Source organism: Delphinapterus leucas, chromosome 2 (genome assembly GCF_059928025.1).
Source record: "Delphinapterus leucas isolate spDelLeu-1000000601 "Yukka" chromosome 2, BTC_Dleu_Yukka2, whole genome shotgun sequence".
In the NCBI taxonomy this organism is placed as follows: Eukaryota; Metazoa; Chordata; class Mammalia; order Artiodactyla; family Monodontidae; genus Delphinapterus; species Delphinapterus leucas.
Window position 1 is genome coordinate 173,215,028 of NC_143130.1, and position 22,140 is coordinate 173,237,167.

At 35.4% G+C, this 22,140-nt stretch overlaps 1 protein-coding gene across 6 annotated transcripts in view; it reads left to right on the forward strand.

Annotated features, from left to right (window-relative positions):
* Positions 1–18,661, forward strand: part of PAPOLA (poly(A) polymerase alpha) — a 57,451-nt gene extending 38,790 nt beyond the window's left edge. For 3 of the 6 annotated variants that reach the window (XM_022576140.3, XM_089908185.1, XM_022576142.3), the window contains 7 exons: positions 2,169–2,290; positions 5,712–5,854; positions 7,951–8,051; positions 8,265–8,485; positions 12,425–12,487; positions 14,358–14,432; positions 16,536–18,661. In XM_022576140.3, coding sequence (XP_022431848.1) covers positions 2,169–2,290; positions 5,712–5,854; positions 7,951–8,051; positions 8,265–8,485; positions 12,425–12,487; positions 14,358–14,432; positions 16,536–16,631 — 821 coding nt within the window. In that variant the 3' untranslated portion in view covers positions 16,632–18,661. Of the gene's footprint in view, positions 1–2,168; positions 2,291–5,711; positions 5,855–7,950; positions 8,052–8,264; positions 8,486–12,424; positions 12,488–13,149; positions 14,433–16,535 lie in introns of those variants that run through there. The other 3 variants (XM_022576144.3, XM_089908184.1, XM_022576146.3) reach the window with 3 other exon arrangements.
* The last annotated feature ends 3,479 nt before the right edge of the window (positions 18,662–22,140 follow it).

Here is a 22,140-nt window from a genome sequence, read left to right on the forward strand (position 1 = left end):
CATTGCAAAGAACTGTCCACGTTCAAGGATATTTAGTGTCCCTATCATGTAGTAGCCCTTAATCATTATGACAACAAAAGCACTTACACAGATTTTATAGGATGTGATTTGGAGTGTGAAAACTCCACTTGCTGAACACCAGAGTAGCGGTTTTTTCCAAAGTAAAAATTCTGATGTCAACTTAAACTATTTATGAACTAACAAATCATGTAGAGATACTTAGACTAGAAAATTTGTTTTGGACATTATACCTAATTGAACTGCTTATCAAAGATTGTGCTAATGAACCATCAAGATTTTAAAGCAACTTTCAGATATTTGGGGAAGGAAATATTTAGTTGTCCTGTATCTTGAAACATTTTAATGGAATACTTTGTGGGATTTTCTAATAAAGCATATTTAACATGTTGAAAACTCAAAGTTCTTACTCCCGGTCTCCTCTAGCTTCTCTTCAAATCTTTTTGATCTCAGGCAGTGACAGCTGTGTCCTTGTAGTTGCTCAAGCTAGAAGTCTTGCAGTCTTCCTTGAATCCTGTTTTCCCCATACTTGGTATTAATCTATTAAAAAATCCTCCTGTCCCTACTTTCAGAGTATGTTGAGATTTCTGCTACCAGTTGCTGTTTATACCCCTAGTCCAAGCCACTTATCACTGGTCTTTTGGATTACTGTCATTTCTGTAGTTTTCTTGTTCTGCCTTCAGCTATTCTTAGTCAGCATCCAAAATGACATTAAGCCAAATCATGTCTCACCTGCTTAAAACCTATAATGGCTACTCATCTCACTCTGAATCAGTCCAGATCTTTACTGTGGTTTGCAAGCCTTTATGTGATCTAGTCTTCTTATTATGTCTCTGACCTCATTTCTTATATTGATAATAAGAAATATATAGACATATATAAAACTTAATAAGTTCAGAATCCTTTATCCATATGTCTTGAGGCCAGTAAGGTAACAAAGTTAGTAAATAATATTCCCAGTGGGGTCTGGAGTGACATTTGGTAGTCAAAGGCCGTAACATTTCTGTAAGATATTTACATAAGGTATAGGTAGAGAGATTAAATAGCTACAAATAGTTCAAATCAGGGTTTGTTGCCAGTTGAGGTTTGGTGCCAGTCTTAGGAAAAACTTCTATTTTGGGGAGTTTTTGGGATTTTACAATTGCAGATAAGGGATTATGGATCTTCTACTTTCCCTTCTCCCCGTGGCCTTTTTGTTACTCCTCAAACATCCCAGGCGTGCTTGGGACCTTTTGTCCTTGATGTTTGCTCTTCCTAGAGTAGATTCCACCAGGTACTCACAGTTTATTTACTCACTTTCATTTGAGTCTTCACTCAATTGTAACCTCAGTTTCCAGGCTGAGCTTCCTGTTCCCTACTCAAATTTTTTCTCCATAGCTCTTATCACCGATCTGATATGAAATAAAATTTTACCTTTTTTTCTGTTGTGTTTCTCCCCTAGAATGTGGACTCTGAAGTTTTTGATCTCTTATTTCCTGCTATATCCCCCATGTCTAGAACATGTGATACAGTATAGGTGCCCAGTAAATCGTTTTATGACTGAGTGAATGAAATTTTCCACTTTGTTGTTTTGCTGTGGTTGTTACATACTCGAGCTAGAATTTTAAATTATACTGGTAGCATAAATAAGTATGAATTTAAGAAACCCCTTTTGTCCAGTTCTGTCATTTCTTTCTTTTTTTTTTTTTTTTTTTGGTACGCGGGCCTCTCACTGTTGTGGCCTCTCCCGTTGCGGAGCACAGGCTCCGGACGTGCAGGCTCAGCGGCCATGGCTCACGGGCCCAGCCGTTCCGCGGCATGTGGGATCTTCCCAGACCGGGGCACGAACCCTTGTCCCCTGCATCGGCAGGCGGACTCTCAACCACTGCGCCACCAGGGAAGCCCTCCAGTTCTGTCATTTCTTAAGGAGTTAACTCTTTTATTACTTTAAGAGTTTTTACACTGGAAGAATTAATATACTATGTGTTCTTATTCGTTATGTACACCTTGTGGTAAGAGACACTTGTGAGATAGGTTTTGACCTGATAATTTTATAGATAGGCAATATTGATGGAAAACGGATCCGTACTTTAGAATAGCTTCTCCTGGGTTAGTTTAATTGCCTTTATGAAGATGTTTCTATTTCTTGTAACAATTTCCTAATTGTATAGTTTATAGGCAAGCAATAAACAGCAAGATGTTTGAGGTTGACATGAAAATTGCTGCAATGCATGTAAGAAGAAAGCAACTCCATCAACTACTGCCTAATCATGTGCTTCAGAAAAAGAAAAAGGTAAATTTAGAAAGTACGTTAAAGAGCATTACTAACATGATGCTTTATGTATCCAGCCTATCAATATTTCAGAATTTAGGCTGAGTTAATAAGTCATATTTGAAATAGATCACAGCATTTTGAAAACCTATTACGTGGAGAAATTCCATTATGTGAAACCTTGCTCCTAATCAGGTTTCTTGCACACACTTCCTTCAGACTTCAGATTAGTGGCAATGCTTCATATCCTTATTTTTTATATATTTATATTCTCTTTTCAATGTCTCTTATTGGTATCCATTTAATAGCCCACATCAGTATGTAATTTCCTTTCCTTTTAAAGGTAAAGAAAGTTAAATTAGGTAATATGTGGATCAAGTAAGTTGTGTGACTTTTTAAATGAAAATCATTTTAGTTTCATAAGGATTATACACGTATATTATTTAAAAATGAAAAGTTATTGGATATAAGATCACTGACAGTGGTAACCTCAAGTATGATGTTCTGGTGTTGATGCTTCCTGTTGTATAACTTATTAGCCATGATTTTCTTATTTGGACTTTTAAATTTGAAATTGTATTGAAATTTTAGTGCAGAAATAAATAATATAAATAATATTTTTACTTTAAGTGGTTTCAAAAGTGGCTTATTCTTTATAACTTTAAAAAAATTATTTCTTTTATTTATTTATTTTTGGCTGCATTGGGTCTTTGTTGCTCTGCGTGGGCTTTCTCTAGTTGCGGTGAGCAGGGGCTGCTCTTCGTTGCGGTGCACGGGCTTCTCATTGCTGTAGCTTCTCTTGTTGCAGAGCACGGGCTCTAGGAGCCCGGGCTTCAGGAGTTGTGGCTCACGGGCTCTGGAGTGCAGGCTCAGTTGTGGCGTATGGGCTTAGTTGCTCCGTGGCATGTGGGATCTTCCCGGACCAGGGCTTGAACCCGAAAAAATGGCTTATTCTTAAAATGGAATACTTAGATCAGTGAAAATACACGAGTTAGAGATACACATATGATTGGGTTAAAAAGTACAGATAGGGCTTCCCTGGTGGCGCAGTGGTTGAGAGTCCGCCTGCCGATGCAGGGGACACGGGTTTGTGCCCCGGTCCGGGAAGTTCCCGCATGCCGTGGAGTGGCTGGGCCCGTGAGCCATGGCCGCTGAGCCTGCGCATCCGGAGCCTGTGCTCCGCAACGGGAGAGGCCACAACAGTGAGAGGCCCGCGTACCGCAAAAAAAAAAAAAAAAAAAAAAGTACAGATAAATATATATCATTTGATACTTTTATATAAAGTTTACAATATATCTTTTAAGATAGAATATGAAATACAAGTATGCATTAGAGCATGAAAACTGCATTCTATGATGATGGTTCATTATCGGGCTGGGATTGGGAGGAGAGGAATGAAGTTAATATAACTTCATAATGTTTTGTTTCTTAAAACATAGAATATATTATGATACAAAAGTAGCTAAATCAAGGGCAAGGATTTTGCAGTAGACTACCTGGTTCAGGTTCAGGTTCCATTGCATCCTAGCTGTGAGACTTTGGCAAGTTGTATTACAAATATCATGTTCTTGATTTGCCTTAAAATCACAATTCTAATTTTACCTACCTCGTTATGTATTTTGTGAGGTTAAAATGAGCCAGTGCCTGTAAGAGGTAGTTTAGATGGGTGCCTGGCACACACTAAATGCTCTTTTCTTTGCACTCTTATCTTTTCTTTGCACTCTTATTAATAGTTTCCTTTTATTAACTGCTATTTGCAAAGCACTGTACCAGTAAAGAAGATGTGTATTCTATATTTAATGATACAGTAACCTGGAGCTATTGTCTCTATTATAGAAGAAACAGAGTGATTCAAACATTTGCCCAGGGTCATGTACTATGAGATGTGAATTGGACCTAAGTCTGCATGCAAAGAATGTGTGTTTATTTCCCTGTAGTATGTTCTGTCTTTATTTGTCTTCATTAGAAAGTTTGATAGAATATTTATGATTTTGTGGCATTGAAGTCTCTTGTGCCAAACTTGATATAGACACAGAGGCAAAGCAAAGCAGCTTGAAGGTTATGTGTTCAGACCGACCAGTTAAAACCTTCATGTTCACTGATCGTCCCCGACACTGGCCTGTTACTTCACAGGTTATTTTTTGATCACCTGGTCAGGCAGGTAACTGTGTGAAATGGAGTATAATTTACTTACTGAACAAATTTTTTGTCTGGTGGAGAGTGAGAGTGGTAGCATTTTTGCATAGGAAAGGTGCTTATTTTACAATATTAAAAAACTGGTTTTACAGCTGACTTCATAGGCGAGAGGCATTCCTTTCTCTCCTCTCCCTGTTCCCAAATCTCATCTTCCCCATTTGATTAATACTGATTTATGTACACAGCTGGTGTCTCTGTAGTGCTAACTCAAAGATTTAGATTATCTTGTCATTTGGGGAATTGGAGTGTGGGTGTACACATGCACGCACACACGCACACACACACACATATGGGGTATGGGTTTCTATTAATAATGCAAATTATTTCCATTAAAATGTTTTTGTAGGTAAGCGAACACTTGAAACTAATAGTGTTCTGAAAAAAAAAGCTGAAGTGATCAATTTGATGTTATAATAGCATTGATTGCAAAAACAGAAACTTTGGTCAATTTAGAAATCAACTTTTATCCCATAGCACCATTTATAGTTTTTTAGCTTTTGGTTTTTCCTGCACTATGTAGCTGTTTTTGAGTGCTTTGATTTTTAAGAAGCAGGACCAACATTAGGATTTATATGTGGTCATGAAGTTTAGTTTTCAGAAAATTAGTTTTGCTTTTATTCTAACAGATAGTTAACACTATTAAATGTACCATGTTAGAATCCTAAGTTGCAGGTAGAGCACTGGAAATCTCTTGCTTTTGAGAGACTCATACAAATAGCTAGGAGTGGCACTAAATTGTACCTGCATGATAGTTTTTTTAGAAATTATACATTTTTATCTTCATTGTAAAACAATTTGAAATCTATAAACAAAAAATTACTTCTAATCCAACTGGCCAGAGATACTCATTGTTACTATCGTGTTTTACCATTGACTTCTTTTCTAATATATGAGTGTGTGTATGTATTAATAGTCCTCTGATTTAAGATACATGTGTTTTCATATTAAAGTGCTTTTTAATTTGCAGTGTATTTTACATTCAGTGTGTAGGTTTATTATAGCATTTTTTTTCTCGCTTTTTCTCCCACTGAAGAACTGTAGTTAAGTTGAGCATCCTTAGAAGTCAGGAAGTATGTGTGTCCCAACTCTTCACCTTTTATAGTCAGCATGACACTTCTGATTATCATAAACATATTGATTTGTGCTCTTTAGTAGAAATCATTTATCAGTTAAGTAAAAGATGTTTATGTTTAAAAGGTCTAGATAAAATAAAGGTATATTTGATTAAATATTTTATTAATTGCAGCATTCAACAGAAGGTGTCAGGTTGACACCTCTGAATGACAGCAGCCTCGACTTGTCTATGGACAGTGATAACAGCATGTCTGTGCCTTCACCTACCAGTGCTATGAAGACCAGTCCATTGAACAGTTCTGGCAGCTCTCAGGGGTAAGGAAAAAGGGAAAGGAAGTGGAGTGGCTGTTTGAATAACCCCTCCAGTTTCATATGTTGAAATACCTACTGCCTGTGGTGAACTGTATGGTGTGCTAAGGAGAACCAGACAAGAGGGACAAGATCACGTTTCTGTCCTGGAGATGCTTATTACCTGTGTAGCAGGGGGAAAATATCTATGAAAAATATTAGGGATCTTCTAAAGAAGGTGAGATTTATGTGGGCTGGTTTTAGTGGAAATTTCTTTTGAAGAATTAAGTCTTTTTAGGAACATTTAAAGCAGCTAAACATTTTTATTTCGAAAGAAAAGCATGGCTTATGTTGGCAAAAATTAAAACACAAAAAGCCATATTTATCTTTAACTTCCATAAATCCTTATAGTGTTATCATTGCAGATTTATTTTTTAATGGATATACTACTGTATTTTCAAAGGGAGCTGTTTATTATAGATTCTGGTGGTACTGCTATTATTTTAAATTGTGACGGTTATGCCCATCCCTTTGTTCAATGAGTTGATACTTAAACCATGAACACTTTTATGAATGCATGTTATATTTTAATGTTTTGAAAAAAGCAGTTTTAAAAATTGGATTGTTAAAGTATAACCGATGGCAAAGATGAAGGTTGGGATGAATCTTTGGATTCGTATGAAATAGAACATGCCGAGGTGCAGTAGATGATGAATTTAGTTTTATTCTCTTGGACTTTGAATGTGTGATGTGTTTTTAGACCAGTCATACGTAACCTGGAGACTTTAGGCGTCAACGTGGCCCCTAAATCTTGTAGTTTTAAAACAATTCTTCATTTGTACAGCATTAGCTTCCAGATTTTTATTTTTAATGGTTTCATCATCTTTTTTTTGAGTGAAAAAGCAAAAATTTTAACAAGAATTTTGGGAGTTATATAAAAGGCTTTCTGTACTTTTGAGTTTGTGCACATGAATGTAAAATAGATGTGTATTTGCTCAACAAATGCTGAGTATTTATTATGTACTAGCCGCTTTGCTATTTCAGGTTTTCTCCTGAATCTGTGGTTGTTCTCTGACCAGTTCTTCTTTTCTGTTTAATCGTTAGATGTTTGTGCCTTTCGGGGCTCTCTCGTTAGTCCTTTATGCCTTCTTTGTATTATTGGGGGTGTGGCATCACCCACTCTCTTGACCTCATTTACTTCCATATACCAGTGAGCTCCAAAGCTCTGTGGAGCTTTGTGAATGTCATGTATGCACCAAAAATCTAAGTCCTCTAGCTTTGCCCACCTTTTCATGGCATCATCATTCAACAGTTGGGAGTTGAATAAGCTGTAGTTGAAGGAGACTGAATAACCACAGAGGACTTTTTGCTTTTTTCTTTCAGGAGATAATAAAAATGAGATTATTTAAACGCTAATGTATAGGATTTATTTGAGACAGAAAAGTTGAATAGATAGGACAGTGAAGGAGAGGTGATTTGAGTTTCCTGAGATGACAGGAGTGAGTGGGATCCAGAACATTGAAGGAGGGATTGGGTTTTGAGATCCTTTGTTGTTTATATGGGCCACTGGATGGGCTTTTAGGGTTTCATGAACCTTTACGTTTTGTATGCAGAAACTTATTTCTAATTCTCAGACCATTTTCTTCTTTACAGATTTTGATCGTATTTTCTTATACCCCAAATCATTTAAGTCAGTTACCCCAAGTCAAATAAGAACAGATTTTTTTTAGCTGTTCTGTCAAATATGTTAGTCACTAGCCACATGTGGCAGTTTAAACTTAATTAATATTAAATGAAATTAAACATTCCATTTCCCACTAGTTCTGTTTCAAGTGTAGAGTAGCTACATCTGTATAGTGGCCACCATATTGGGTAGCGTAGGTATAGGTCATAGTTATAGGAAGTTCTGTTGACTAGCACTGCTTTAGAATGTTTCTGTGCTTTTGATTGTTGATTATATTTTATGAAATAAAGTTAGTTACTGATGTATATATACGTATGAGAAGTAAAACTAAAGGATCATTTACTTTAGAGAATAACTTCTGCACATACTACATTTTATTATTGAATTTTATACATCTCTCTTTGCTTTTTTCACTTTTTAATTTTTTCCCCATTTTTAGCAGAAACAGTCCTGCTCCAGCTGTAACAGCAGCATCTGTGACCAACATACAGGCTACTGAAGTTTCTGTGCCACAAGTAAATTCCAGTGAAAGCTCAGGGGGTAAGGAGATTGACAGATTTGAAAATACTTGCATTATATTTGGTTGTAGCCTTCATTTTGAAAGATGGCTTCGTTAGTTAAGTAGCTTGAATTCAGTTTTTTAATACCATTTTATTATTTACCTGTAAACTTATGAATAAAATAAAAAAGCTTTACTTGTAACTTGATGTTGATAGGATTTAACTTTTATGTATTTATGTACTTACTACTTAGGTACATCGAGTGAAAGCATTCCTCAAACTGCCACACAACCAGCCATTTCGTCACCACCAAAGCCTACGGTCTCCAGAGTTGTTTCTTCAACACGTCTGGTAAACCCACCACCAAGACCTTCAGGAAATGCAGCAACAAAGACACCTAATCCTATAGTAGGAGTCAAGAGGACATCCTCACCTCATAAAGAGGAGAGTCCCAAGAAAACCAAAACAGAAGAGGTATCTATATGTTAGTTAGCCATGGGAATACCACCTTACCTGTTTTAAAATCCAGTGGAAGAAAACCTTTGTGAGCCCAAGTTGAGAGGCAGCATGGAGGAAAGCTTTTAGATTATTTTTAGGTAGTGCTTTAGTGCCAGAGTTCTTTTCACCCTTTTCTACTCTTTTCACTGTCTAACTCTTTCATAAAGCTGTGTTTCTTGTTTAAATTTCTGTAGCATGTCTAGGCTGTAACACAACTTAGCATGGATTTACATCTCATCTTAATTTATTATTCTCTTATAACTGTATGTTTCATGTGTACCAATTCTTTGGTGGCCCCTTTGGACACAGTTTTTTGCTTTGATCCAGGTGGAGTTTTGGAGCCTCTACACTGTACTTGGTATTACGGGGTCACTGAATATGAGAGGTTCTCAGGGAATTCTTATTGAATGACTGACCATAAGCTGCGAAGTCAGATTAGTTTTGGTACCTTGAATGATTGTATCCTCCAGCCCTTCAGGAAATTTTCTAACAATACTTCCACTTTTTATAGTGGCTGGTTTACCTTGTCAAAGTCTCAGATAGTTTTAGGAAAACCGTTAAAAGTGTACACTGATTTTGATGTTTGTGTTAAAATAGACGTAGGCTTATAACACACTTTCATTGTTCCCTGGAGTCACTCTCATTGTGTTTTTCTATTAATTAAACTTTGACCATTGTCCAAGAGATGATAGCCCAAAAAACACCAGTTTTGTTGTGATTTTTGGTTGATAATTTTTTATTTAGGAACTTAATGCATTACATGAAGGTTTCTTTAGAATGGTGGAAAAAACTAGGTATCTTATGCAGTGTTTTGATTTTTAATAGTGAAAGATTATTGTCTTTATAAGTATTACTCCTAGCTTATTCTGAATCCTTTTGTTTTAGATTTTTTGGAAACAGTCACTGTTAACTACACATGAATAATTTAATGAATTTTGTCACTCTGATGATGCTAAATGCGAATGAAAAATGGGCATAGTATATCATATCTTACACCGTGTATTCTGAAATACATTTGTCTCTGTAATTATCTCTTAAGGCAGTGATTTTCAACCTCAGTTGTACATCAGAATTAGTTTTTCAGGGTTTGTTGTTTTGTTTTTCTTTTGTTTTTGCTTTTTGTTTTTTGCGGTATGCGGGCCTCTCACTGTCGCGGCCTCTCCCGTCGCGGAGCACAGGCTCCGGACGCGCAGGCCCAGCGGCCGTGGCTCACGGGCCCAGCCACTCCGCGGCATGTGGGATCTTCCCCGACCAGGGCACGAACCCGTGTCCCCTGCATTGGCAGGCGGACTCTCAACCACTGCGCCACCAGGGAAGCCCTTGTTTTTGTTTTATAAAATACAGATTTTAGGGCCTCCTCCAGATACACTGAATCAGACTCTCCAGGCCTAGTAATCTTTTATTAAAAGCCCCCATTCTACATGATTGTGTTGTACAGCAACCTAAGAATGTAGTTTTGGTGTAATGCCACTTTCTGTTTATTGATATTTGTTGGGAGTTGTCAGAGCATTTCAGAATTCACATTTCTTTTTGCCTTAGTAAGGTATATGTAAGCATAACTCTAGATACCTGTCATTCTGTTTCCTTAATGTTAATGGCTTCATTCCTTACCCTGTGAGAGTTCCAAAATATATATCAGTACAATGCTTATAATTTCGTTTGCACTTACCTTGGTAGAAAACACTCATGTTTCATGTCTAGTTTAGAGAGGCAATAGGAATATAGGATTTTTTAACTTAGTACAGAAAAATTTAAATATACACAAGAGAATCATTTCATGTACCCATCATGCAATTTCAGGTATAGTGAATTCAGCCACTATACCCTTAATTATTTTTCCTTTCCATTTCCCCTGTACTTGCATTATTTAGATGCAAAATCCAGACTTCAGTCATATCATTTCCTTAGTATTTTTAAAATCGTGTATCTAAAAGATAATAATTACAAAGAGAAAAGTATAAACAAAGTAAACCCACCTAAAAAAGGGAACAATTCATTAATATCAAATATCTAGTCAGGGCTCAAATGTCCCTGATTATGTCATTGCTTTTTTTTTTTTTAATAGTTTTTATTTGTTCAAATCTGTAAGTAAATTAAGATCCTTGATTCATGTTTCTTAAGTATCTTTAAAAATATAGGTTCATCACTCCCCGCCCCCTGCCCCCAGCAATCTTCTGTGCTATGTATTTTCTCACAGTTTGAGTCCTGCTTATGGCAGCTCCATGGAGTTGACTAACAAAAATAGCATTTTAAGATATGTAAGGGATCTTAGGATTTTAGGTTATCTCATAGACTAATCTCCTTTCCCAGAAGAACTGGAGGTTCAATAGCTTTCCTGTTTACAAAGCTAATTAAAGTCAGAGCCAGGATTAGAACCCAGGCCTAAATCTCATGGTGCTAAAGTTGAAGAAGATTATTACAAATATTCTGATTTTGAAGGTCTCCTACTGGGTCATTCATTCTCCGTTAATGAGTATTTGGTATTAGAAATTCTAGTAAACCAGAAAGAAACACTGGTCCTACTCAATTAATAATATACTAACATGTATACAGATAGGAGAGTTTCAGGTATTGTCAAGTACTTTAGTTCTACTTAATTTTTATCACATACTAAAGCTTTTCAAATACATATAGATGGTAGAAATGTAAAATAAAAATAGAAAAGAAGTTTGCCTTGTCACCTGAATTATATGGCTAAATGATGTTATATGTATATATATATTTAAAGTTATGGAATATTTCAAACATGTACAAAATTGTAATGAACAAGTTATATTTACATCACTTAGCTTTAATGGTTAACAACTCAAGGCCAGTCTTCTTTCATCTATAAATCTACTCCCTTTCCCATTGTTATGAAGCAAATCCCAGGCATGTCATTTCAACCATAAATATTTCAAAAACACATCTACAGTATATTATCACCATATATATTTGTGTGTGATATATATATTGGTACATATACTGATCGGTGTATGTATACAGCGATCAGTATATGTACCGATATTAATAGTGATTCCATAGTGTCACATATCCAGTCGGTATTGAAATTTGCCCAGTTGTAACTTACGTTACTATTTTTTATGTTTGTATGTTTGCAGGATACAAATAAAGTTCTTATGGGAATTGGTGGATATTGGTGTTAAATCTTTTCTACTCTGTAGGTTAGCCGTGGTTTCTATGTCTTGTTTTAAAGCCACATTTAAAATTAAATTTTAGTTCTACCTAGTAAAGAGAGCAGAGAAATTAGTGCCGAAATTGTTTTTCTTAAGAAAGTGATGTTTATTGCAAGTCACTGCAGGAATGGGAAAGTATAACCATTTTTGGTTTCCCATTTTCCCTCTTTACCAAAAAAATATGTTGTTTGTTTTAAATAGCATTATAATAAATCAAAAAAATAAGACCTGAGGAGAACATTTTTCAGACCTCCTTCAGGATGTTAATAAGACATACTAAGCCAGGGGGATTCTGTGGTTAAGTTTAGGAAAGTTAAAGAAAAGATTCTTTCTAGAACTTCTCAGAACCTTTTATGTGCTAATGTGTGTGAATCTCCCAGAAAGGGGGTGATAGTATTCCAAGTTCCTAAGTTGTTTGATCAAGGAACTCTTTTTTTTCTCTTCCTTACAAAAAATATTTTATGAACTTAGTGGTTTGGGGAATATACTTCAGGTGGTGATGATCAGCAATAACAGTTTTCCTCTTGTTCTTTTTTAAAATTTTGGTAGAAACTGAAGCCAAATTGGTTAAAATGAAAAAAAAATTTAAGTGAACCAGTAACCTATTTTAAGGACATACTTGATCGATCTTACAGGTTAATTATTTTTATACTTTAAAAAATTTTATAAATTAAAGCGTTGATTGGCAAATAATCTAAATTTTCATTTCAGAGAATAAAGCTTTTTTTTTTAAAAACAGGATGAAACAAGTGAAGATGCTAACTGTCTTGCTTTGAGTGGACATGATAAAACAGAAACAAAGGTATACTAATTTAGCCTTGGAATACATACACAATTAAGAGTACAGAGATGTGATAGAAATGTCTATAATATTGCACTGTATTTCGTTGTATAGGTTTTAGGTTTTCAGTATTGTTTTTAGAGAAGTGTTTGTCCCTTCTTACTGTTAATTTGTAGCACTGAAATTTAACTCCTCAAGTGTATGAGGTCCTACTAGATGCGGGGTTATCTGGTCGGTACCAAATGCAATAGAGTGATGAGTGAGATGCTCCTGTTTTCAATGGAACTTGTATTTAAGTAGGGAAGATAAGGGGTAGAAGTGGTTAATTACGTTATCAGAGAAGAAGTAATTGAGGATGGTGGGGGTGGTGAGAGGCAAGACTGCAGAATTAGTAAAGGCTTCATAGAAGGAAGACATAGGATTTGGGGTAGTCCTTGAAGGATACAGAGGATTTGGGGTAGGACAGGATGAGAAGTTCACCTCACTATTGGGGTGAGAGTGTGGTATGTTTAGAGAACCAGTTTTTGGCACACAGTTCTGGCTAGAAGCTGTGGCGCAAGGGGCTTAAATCAAGGTAAATGGGGTAGGAAAGATTGGTTTAGCCAACGTATTAGACTTTGAACGTCATTTTTTCAGAAACTGAAATGTACTGAAGACTTCTAACTTTTTTGTCCTTGTTGTAGAAAAACTGGAAATCTTCCTCCTTTCCCCAGATTATCCTGATTTCCATGATAGATATTTTAGCAAGTATTCTTTTTGGTGTCTTTATAGATTTTGTGTGTGCATATATACCAGTGTGTTTTGCTTTCAAATCTTTATTCACTCTGTAAACCAAGAAAAATTGTTCATGCCATTGAATAATCGACAAATATTACTAATAGCTGCATAGAATGCTGTCTTAAGGCTGTTACCATATTTTATTCAACCAGTTCCCTATTGTTAGCAGTTGTTTCTGTTAAAAAAGGAAGTTGCCCTTTTCTACTGTAATGTTGGCTGTAGCTAAATACCTGCCATCCATTTATGTTTATTTTATTAGGATAAATTAATGAAAGAGGAACTACTGGGACAAATAGATGCTTTTAAAACTTAATATGTATTGCTAAGTTGTGCTTCAGAGAGACTGCAGTCTTCCATTTCTAGTACACTGTTTACCTTTTTCAATTTCATAGGAGAAATTTGGTATTTCATTGTATTATTATTATATAGTTTTATAGAAATTCAAATTTTTGTATGTTTATTTTCATTTGTGTGTGTGTGTATGTATTATTTTTGGCCACTGCTTTAAAAAAGATTAGAGCAGTGGAATGACAACAGTTCACCCTGTATTTTCTGATGATTCTTAGAGTAGAATCAGTGCACTGGTTATTGAGAAGGGCAAGAGAAACCAAAAGGAAGGAGGAATGTTTTAGAGACATTTTCTACTTTTAATTAAAGGCCTGGGAGCAGTTTTTGTGCTTTCTGGGTAATTTTATTTAATAGTACTGAATGAGTTTTATTTTTTTCACATAGCTGAAGCTGAGCTTGGGTTTACATTCTGTTAATTATTGTCTGGGCAACGTTTTATAATATGCATGTACGTGTCTTTAATTAGTGCTTGTTTACAATGTCCAGGTTGGAGTTGGTTGGAAAGTCATGAGATATTTTGACCATGCCTTATAAGGTTTAAGTAGGCAGATAGACATTTATGTGTATCTGAAATGGTTAAGTAACCTACGAGGCTTTTTTTGATGATTAACCCTTTGATGATGATAGATGATTTTGTAATGTAGTCACATCTTTCTCTTGATCCCTCCTGTCTTCCAATTTGTCTTTTTTATTAGCCACCAAACCCAGTTATGTTCTTTTATCCTTTTTTAAGTCTCTTTCCTCCCCCGTCCTCTTTGTCTCACAGGAACAACTTGATACAGAGACAAGTACAACTCAATCAGAAACCATTCAGACAGCGGCTTCCCTGTTGGCCTCTCAGGTACTAAGTGCAAAAAGCAAGGAGAATTTTATAAATGTTGTTAAGATTAGTGTTGTGTAATGAATTAAAATGAGCACATCCAGAAGTTGAATAAAGTTATCTTTGTGAAAGTAATTGCCAGCCTGCAGATGTATTTATTGTATTCGGAGGTAGCACTGGATATGATGGAACCGTTCTTCCGCACTGTCAGGATGCTGACTCCTCCCCTTACATGCTGTTTGATATTGCAGATCATTTAAACCGTCACTGCACAATGTGTAGTCTTCACGTAGAGGTTTTGTTCATAGGTCAGAGAGTGAAATTTAAATTAGAACTTAAAACCATTCTTCATGGATTTTTTAAAAAATACCTTTTAATTTTCAAAATGTGCTTCTGCCTCACTTTTCACCTCCGATTTTCAATTATTAATTTAGTGTAATCCATAGTTCTTTAAAATTATTTTTTCATTTGTCCTAGAAATTCTACTTGTGACAGTCCCTTGCATAGAGTAGGCACCTGGACTCTTTTCATTGATTTGTGAACCTTCATTTTGTTTGTGAAATAATTGTTTTCTTCTTGAATCCTTTCAAATTAAATACACTCCAAAGTCTAGGTCAAACTCTGACATAAAGGAAATATTTTCTTTAAGTAGACATTAGACTGGTTAACCTCTACAAAATAACTGGGATGACAACTGCCGCCCAGTGATGCTGCTGAACTGATGAGACAGTGATACTGTGCTGCTTTGTGGTTCAGAGTTACTTTAATGTGATCATTTTACAACATGTTTTTGCTGGCTGTTAACATTCATAGTCCCTAGTGATATAAATATTATGACTACTTTCTGAAATGTCTTTTATTTTCATAGCCTTTACCTAATAAAAATTTTGTGGGGTGGAGTAACTCCCAACAACATTAGGAAGTGTTGTGCTTGATACTGATACACGGACAAACTTGCTTGTCAGACTTAAGTTCTGTGGTTATAATTGCATGCCTTTTGGTTTGCCACATTAATCTCTAGGGAACTATTTTCATAGTTTGTCTTATTGACTTCATCACTATCATGATTCGTACCCGTGGGTGTTTGCCTTTTAGATCTTTTTATAAGGAATTAGAATTTTCTTTCTAATGAAAAGATCCCTAGAGCCATTGAGAGAAAAATCACCCAGTTATATAATATAAAAGGAATGATTATATTGATTTAAAAAGTTTTTTAAAAATACATCCCTATATTTGGTGATATAAGGGGCATATTTATTTCTGGGGAGGTGATTATAATATTGTGACTGTGTCTAACAGTGAATCCTTGTTTTGAGATAAACTTGAAATATTTACAGATGAAATAATAGGATCTCTGGGATTTGCTTCAGAATAATCTGGGAGTGAAGGTGTGAGGACTGTGGATTGGCTTTGATCTGACAGTTGATGAAGTTGGATAATGAATACATAGACGTTCATTATATAATGCTCTTATTTTTGTGTATGTTTGGAATTTTCCATAATAAAACACTTAAAAATGCCACCTCTATGTTTTTGGATGTTAAAGAAGGCTTTGTGATTTAGTTGTTTTTAACATAATAAAACCTCCCTAAACTTTGAATAATCAAATTATTGCTCAGTTGTGTAGATTTAATTTTTAATTCACAGGGTCAGAAAATAATACATTCACTACTGTTAACTGCTACTGCTGCTCCTGTGTGTAAGGTGAACTTTAAGTATTCTCCCACATGGGGGTGCTCCAATGCCAGTTAATATTACAGCTGTTAGTGTTTTTACAAGTAAACATAACTTAACATGAACTTAATAAGTATATTATAGGTGGTGTTGGAGGAGTGTGTTTATTAAAGCTGTATTTGAAATTAGTTTTTGTATGTTGCTAAAATATTACTAAAATATTGCTACTTATTTGAAAATTTCTACAAGTGTTAGAACAAACAATTTCATAGTAATAGGCATGTTTATTTACACTTCATTTCGAAAACATTTTGGAGCGTTTTTCTTTAAATTTTTAATAGTTATGTTAAGGTCCTGTCTATTTCTTAGGAAGTAAAGCAGTGGGAAGTAAGTCTCATTGTTAAGTTATAGTACTTTGAACAATGTTGTGTTCTTTGCTTTTATTCTCAGAAAACATCCAGTACAGACCTTTCTGATATCCCTGCTCTCCCTGCAAATCCTATTCCTGTTATCAAGAATTCAATAAAACTGAGATTGAATCGGTAAAAACAACCTCAGGGGTCCATAAACAATATCTGCCAACTCAACCTGTTGTCTTCAAATGCTAAGAAAGGAGAATGGAGGGTACCAGACTAGACACGACTGAAAGCGGATTTAGGTTTTTGTGGCCTCCCTACTGGGCTGATCAGCACTTGGTGGGAAGAGTCCAGGCTAGTGTGTGAAGCCGGGAGCCCTGCGATCATTGTGTTAGCGACAGTTACATTAACGATTTCAAAAAACTACTGCCTTTAAAAAAAACCTCAAGCTATATTTGTATTCATAATTGACATCTGGACTGGGTTTATGTTTGCTGCATTGTTTGGAAAATTTGCAATACAAACTGGCATAAGAATTCCTTATTGTGATGATGCACTTTTATGTATTTTTTTTAATTAGAAAGTAGAACTAATTTTAGATTTTCGGCTTGATGGATTTTCACTTTTTCCTGAAGAATTTCCTTTGCCATTAGTCTTCAAATTGGATGCCACTGTGCAGTGGCGCACTGTTGTACTTCAGAGAAAGGGTAAGAGCACATCTATGAGGTAGCTGTAACCTTTAAAAATGAAATGCCGACTCTAGGGTATATATTTGACATTGAAAGAATAATTAGGAGATGCTTCGTTTTGATGGGGGTCATGATTAAGAAATGCTATATTGGTTTTATTTATAGAATTGTTTAGAGTGCATACAAATCAGCGATCAGCCAACGAATATTTTTCTTTGAGCTTGTTAAAGCTCCATATTCTTTTGCCTTCAATATCTTGTCTTTGAAACAAAGGTTTCGCTCCCTCCCCATTCTTTTTCTTTTCCCCTTTTTGCTTGTATGCATAAGGTAGGACTTCTTTCATAAAAAACAAAATGCCAGTATTTTCTTAAGCCATGGTGTGAAACCAGTGACCCTGTGGCCACATGGCACACAGAACACTAAATTTTGGTCCCGTGGCTGAAATTTTAGGGTGACTAAAAATAATGCCTGTGAAACATGATATCTATCTTGGACGGCCATTTGATCTCTAAATATGAGGAATTTTGTACACTCCACAGAACTCCTGACTATAGTAAAGTTGATTTTCAATTTTAAACATGTGGGCAAAAAGGCATTTTCTCCAAGAATTTTAAACCAATTTTTATTTTTAAATGGTTGACCAAAATTTGTCAGTAAATTTTACATGTAGAAACATTTAAAAATCATTTCTAGCAAGCACTTGACATCTAGTCAGCTCTCTACTCCTTTTTTCGTTTTGTTTTATCCTATCAATAAATAATTCCACATAATTAAGCAGCAGAGCATTCATCTTTACAGAATATGAGGGATGCCAGATGTTGATAAGCTTAGTTATTCTTTCTTAATCTGGACAAAGCAAACCTAACAGATTTTTCTGATGAGCATGTTTTATGAATCCTCCATTGTGCTCCATTCTATCACACGTGCATTTTTCATGTTAAACTGCAATTACTTAAACTCTTCCCCTATCCTTCTAAATTAATTTTCCGAAGTTGGAGTGTAGTCTTTTCCCCCTTAGGCTATGCATTAATTGAGGCTTTCTTTTCACCATACTTTGTAATGTCTAGTATACAGTATTTCTACTTCCCACATCTTTGCTCTGCACAGTCACCTTGCCCTTCCTCCTACCACCTAAGAAGAAAAGATGGTCAGACTAACAGGTGAAGTCTACAAGGTGTCTGTGTGTTCTGTGTAGCTTCAGAGTTAGATTGAAATTGCCAGGCACAGATTTAGTCTTGTCATTTTGTTTACACATTGGGGAAAAAGAATTCAGTTTATTAAATGTTTCATGTAACTGCACCCAAGTTTTGCCAAGCTGGGAACTTGGACCTTTTCTGTGTAGTGACTTTTTAATTCTAGTTTTCATAACTTGGAGATCAGACTGTTGCTTTCGCATGATGTACGTAGTGTCTCATGACTGGAGTTTGCTTTGTTTTATAGTATCTGTACTCCTTGTATTTTTCAAGAGCTATTTTGTAAACAGATGATGTATTTCTCCATTGAAAACACAATAAAAAAAAAAACAGCACAATCCCACAGTTGGCTGGTTTCTTTTGACTGTTTTTGGTTTTTTCAGTGATATTATTATTTCTACTTGTAAGTTATAGCTCTAAGTGAAGATTTGGGAAAGAATTTACTTTGGTTACATTTAGAAAAGATCTATATCTGGTTAATTGTGCCATTAGCAGCAGCCTAGTGTTAATTCATATCTCACATAATCAGGTATTTGTTTTTCATATAATTGATCATTAGGGAGGAAAACATGAATGTAGTACTTAATAATTAACTTTTAACTGACCCACTCTTCAAAATATTTATTCTGTTTATATAGACACTGTATCTTTTCTTTGTATTTATTCCATGCATGTAGACAGTGTACTGTTGATATGCTTCCTTTTCAGAGCTGGTGGTTTTCAAAGCAGTGGGTGCTTTATCTCCAATGTCAGCAGGTGGCACTGTTGTTTTTCAGTGAATTTAGGATCTTATGTTTCTCATTTTACTAAACGCAAATCAGATTCTACATTTCTTAAACCCTTAAGTGGTCAACATACTTAACTATGGGTTAGCAGGGTTAGGAATGAACTGCTCTGTATGCATGTGATGGCCAGCTTTTGAGTATGGTTATCTTAAATGCTTTGAATGGAGGGATGGACCTCCTTATGTTAGGTTATTTCAAGGGACATGCAATTGTGCATATTTTCATTCCTGAAATTCCAAATTCTAATACCTGTAGTATATGTAAAAATATATGACAGCAATGCAGAATAACCTTTTATTAAAATAACACTTAACTTTTGGGACTATTCAGTAAAAGGGAAAATATTGTAAAAATTACCCTCGATGCCATTGTTAACACCTACAGAATAGAGCTTGCCATACTTCCTCTACTTTGACAGACACCTAAACATGGGGATGAATATCACAACTTTCTGAGTTCTATCGCCCACATAGACTTCTGGCATTTCATGGTTCTTGCTGAATTAGTAAAATGATAATTGAAAGTTGTGTTTTGTGGCTTTGGGTATATTCTGGAATAAAGTTTGTATTTTTCTAATTAACACCTCTTTTTTTTCTCCACACAGACAATGTTTTAGAGCTCTGCGTAGTATTAATTCTGGCTGCACTCAAGGTGGCGATAAATGATCAGCAGCTCCAAATAGTAATTGATATATGAAAGGATAAATCATTAACACACACAAACTCGTAGACCAAGCCCTGGAAATATTAACTGTTAGTGCACTTCAGTGCATTCAAACAAAAAGATAAACTGTTTACCTAAAAAGGCATTGAACAATCCTTTGGTTATACTTTTGCCTATTTTAATTCTAATAAAAGAATAGTACAAGGAAAATTAGTTACCTTTTAGCCTGAATTGTATGTTTTGCTTTTTTTAAAAAATTCTCCACTCTGTTTCTTTTCTGTTAGCTTTTCTTCAAACCAAACTCACAAATGGATGCTGTCTCAGTGCAGACCTGAACTTGGCAAGTGAAATACTAAGCGTGTTCTGTAATAAACATGACCTTCAGTCATATAGAGAGAAGTGGTCTGTTTAATTCTGTGTGATATGTTTCTCATTTGTAGAATCAGTTTATTCATCCTTTCTCCATACTCGTCAGTTTAAAAATTCTTGTGACATTTTATATAGCTTTATTGGCGCCAAGAAAGATGTCATCAATATTTCTGAGCCATATATTTTGGAAGTGATCGTATGTACTTAATTCTAGAAGTGATTTCATATACTTGGGAAGTCATTTAAACTTCTGCTTTTCTTCCTTAGAGACATGCTTTTGTCTTAATGTTCTGGGAACATCATTGCAGCTGATCAAACCATACACATATTTGTTGAAAAGGATTGAACTTTAAGTGCATTGTTCCTTTCCTCACCGCCTCCCAATTCACAGGACTTTCCTTGAAAGGGTAGAATTGAGGCTGTACTGAAGTTCACATTTCAGAAAGCTCACATTGTTTCGTGAAGGGTTGTGACTGTAATTGTACTTTATTCTCCAGTTATCACCTTTTTAAATACTTCACGTTTTCAGATAGCTAAAAATCATATCTACAAAGGGCATAGTATTGGTTAGGGTTTATAGAGTTTAACCACCTAATATTTAAAATGTTAATGTTGAAAATATTCTTACTTTAACATAATGTAAATAAGACACTTTTTTCCTGTTTTGGGTATCTTTAAATTTCAGTAGTAGGTGAAATGAAGAACAGAACAGTCTGTGTGTGTGCTCCAATCAAAGCTTTATAGTTTTTGCTATGATATTTCTAAGGTACAGGATAATGCCTTTAATCAAAAATAGTCTTCTCCTTGCCACCCAGCTTAGAGTTTTTGTTTAAGTGTTGTTTTTGTTTTTTAGTGGGGAGAATGGATTTATGCTAAACCCTCCACAGTCCATCTTATGGGTTCCAGCATTGACCAGGGAAAGCCTAAGGGTGTGTTGGTTTTGTTTCACATTGTAGAATAAACTGAGGTCTAGAAGCCCCAGAGCTGATTGACCCTGGCCTTCAACTTAACACTACCACTTTGATCATAGCAGGTCCTTTTCCACCTGAGCACAGGTATCACAGCCCTAAGATAGTTTACCTAAGACACACTACAGCAAAATGCATTATTTAGAACAGTGTAAATTCAGTTGTATAGTATCACAATCTTGAAAAACATAAAAATTTGTTTTACTTATAGATACGGAATATTTTTCAAACAATCACATCAATAGATTGAAATACAAAACAGATTAAAGGGAAACCCATTAAAGGTAAATTCTGCCCTATGGTGGGTTTAAGTCTTGGGCTGAGTGTAATGTAATTACCAGTTGCAATGATAAAGTATCACTAAGTACCGTGCATCTCAGTATTTGGAACTATCTAGACAGTATACTCAGTTTTTACTTCACTTGGATGTTTTAAATTTCATATTAGTCGTGTGATTATGACCCAATTAAAAAAATATTTAAGTCCCTTACAAATTCTTTGCAAGCTTTTTAGAAGCATTTCCTTTCATTATTTTGTAAGATGCTATTTTTTGACCAACAGATTTCAATCCGAAAATATGTATTTTGAATAATTCAAAATTTCAGTTTTATGGGTTTCAGGTCATTGCAGACATTTATCTCAGCCTTGTATGTTTTCTAATGTCATATAGTCCTTAAAGATAATTTCAGGGGATATGATACATTTTATGGAAATGTAAAATAATACAGTCATCTCTGGAGAGTAAAATGATCTTGTTCCACTGCTGTGCCCCTCTCCAGTCGCCATGCACACACACGTGTGAATATTTGGGTTCTTTTCAGATTTTAGGCGTAAGAAAGTGGGTAGATGTGTTTTAGTATAAGAATGTAAAATGTCCCAGCCTTGTGCTTGTTCCTCGTGGAGGCTGTCTCTCCCTCGGCAGAACAGCCCCTACACGCTTTCACACTGTGTGGGACCTGGCGCTGTGCGCTTTCCAGAAGTCTGGCATGAAAATTGCTCCTTGTTTGCGTTTTCTGACTGCAGCGGAGCTGT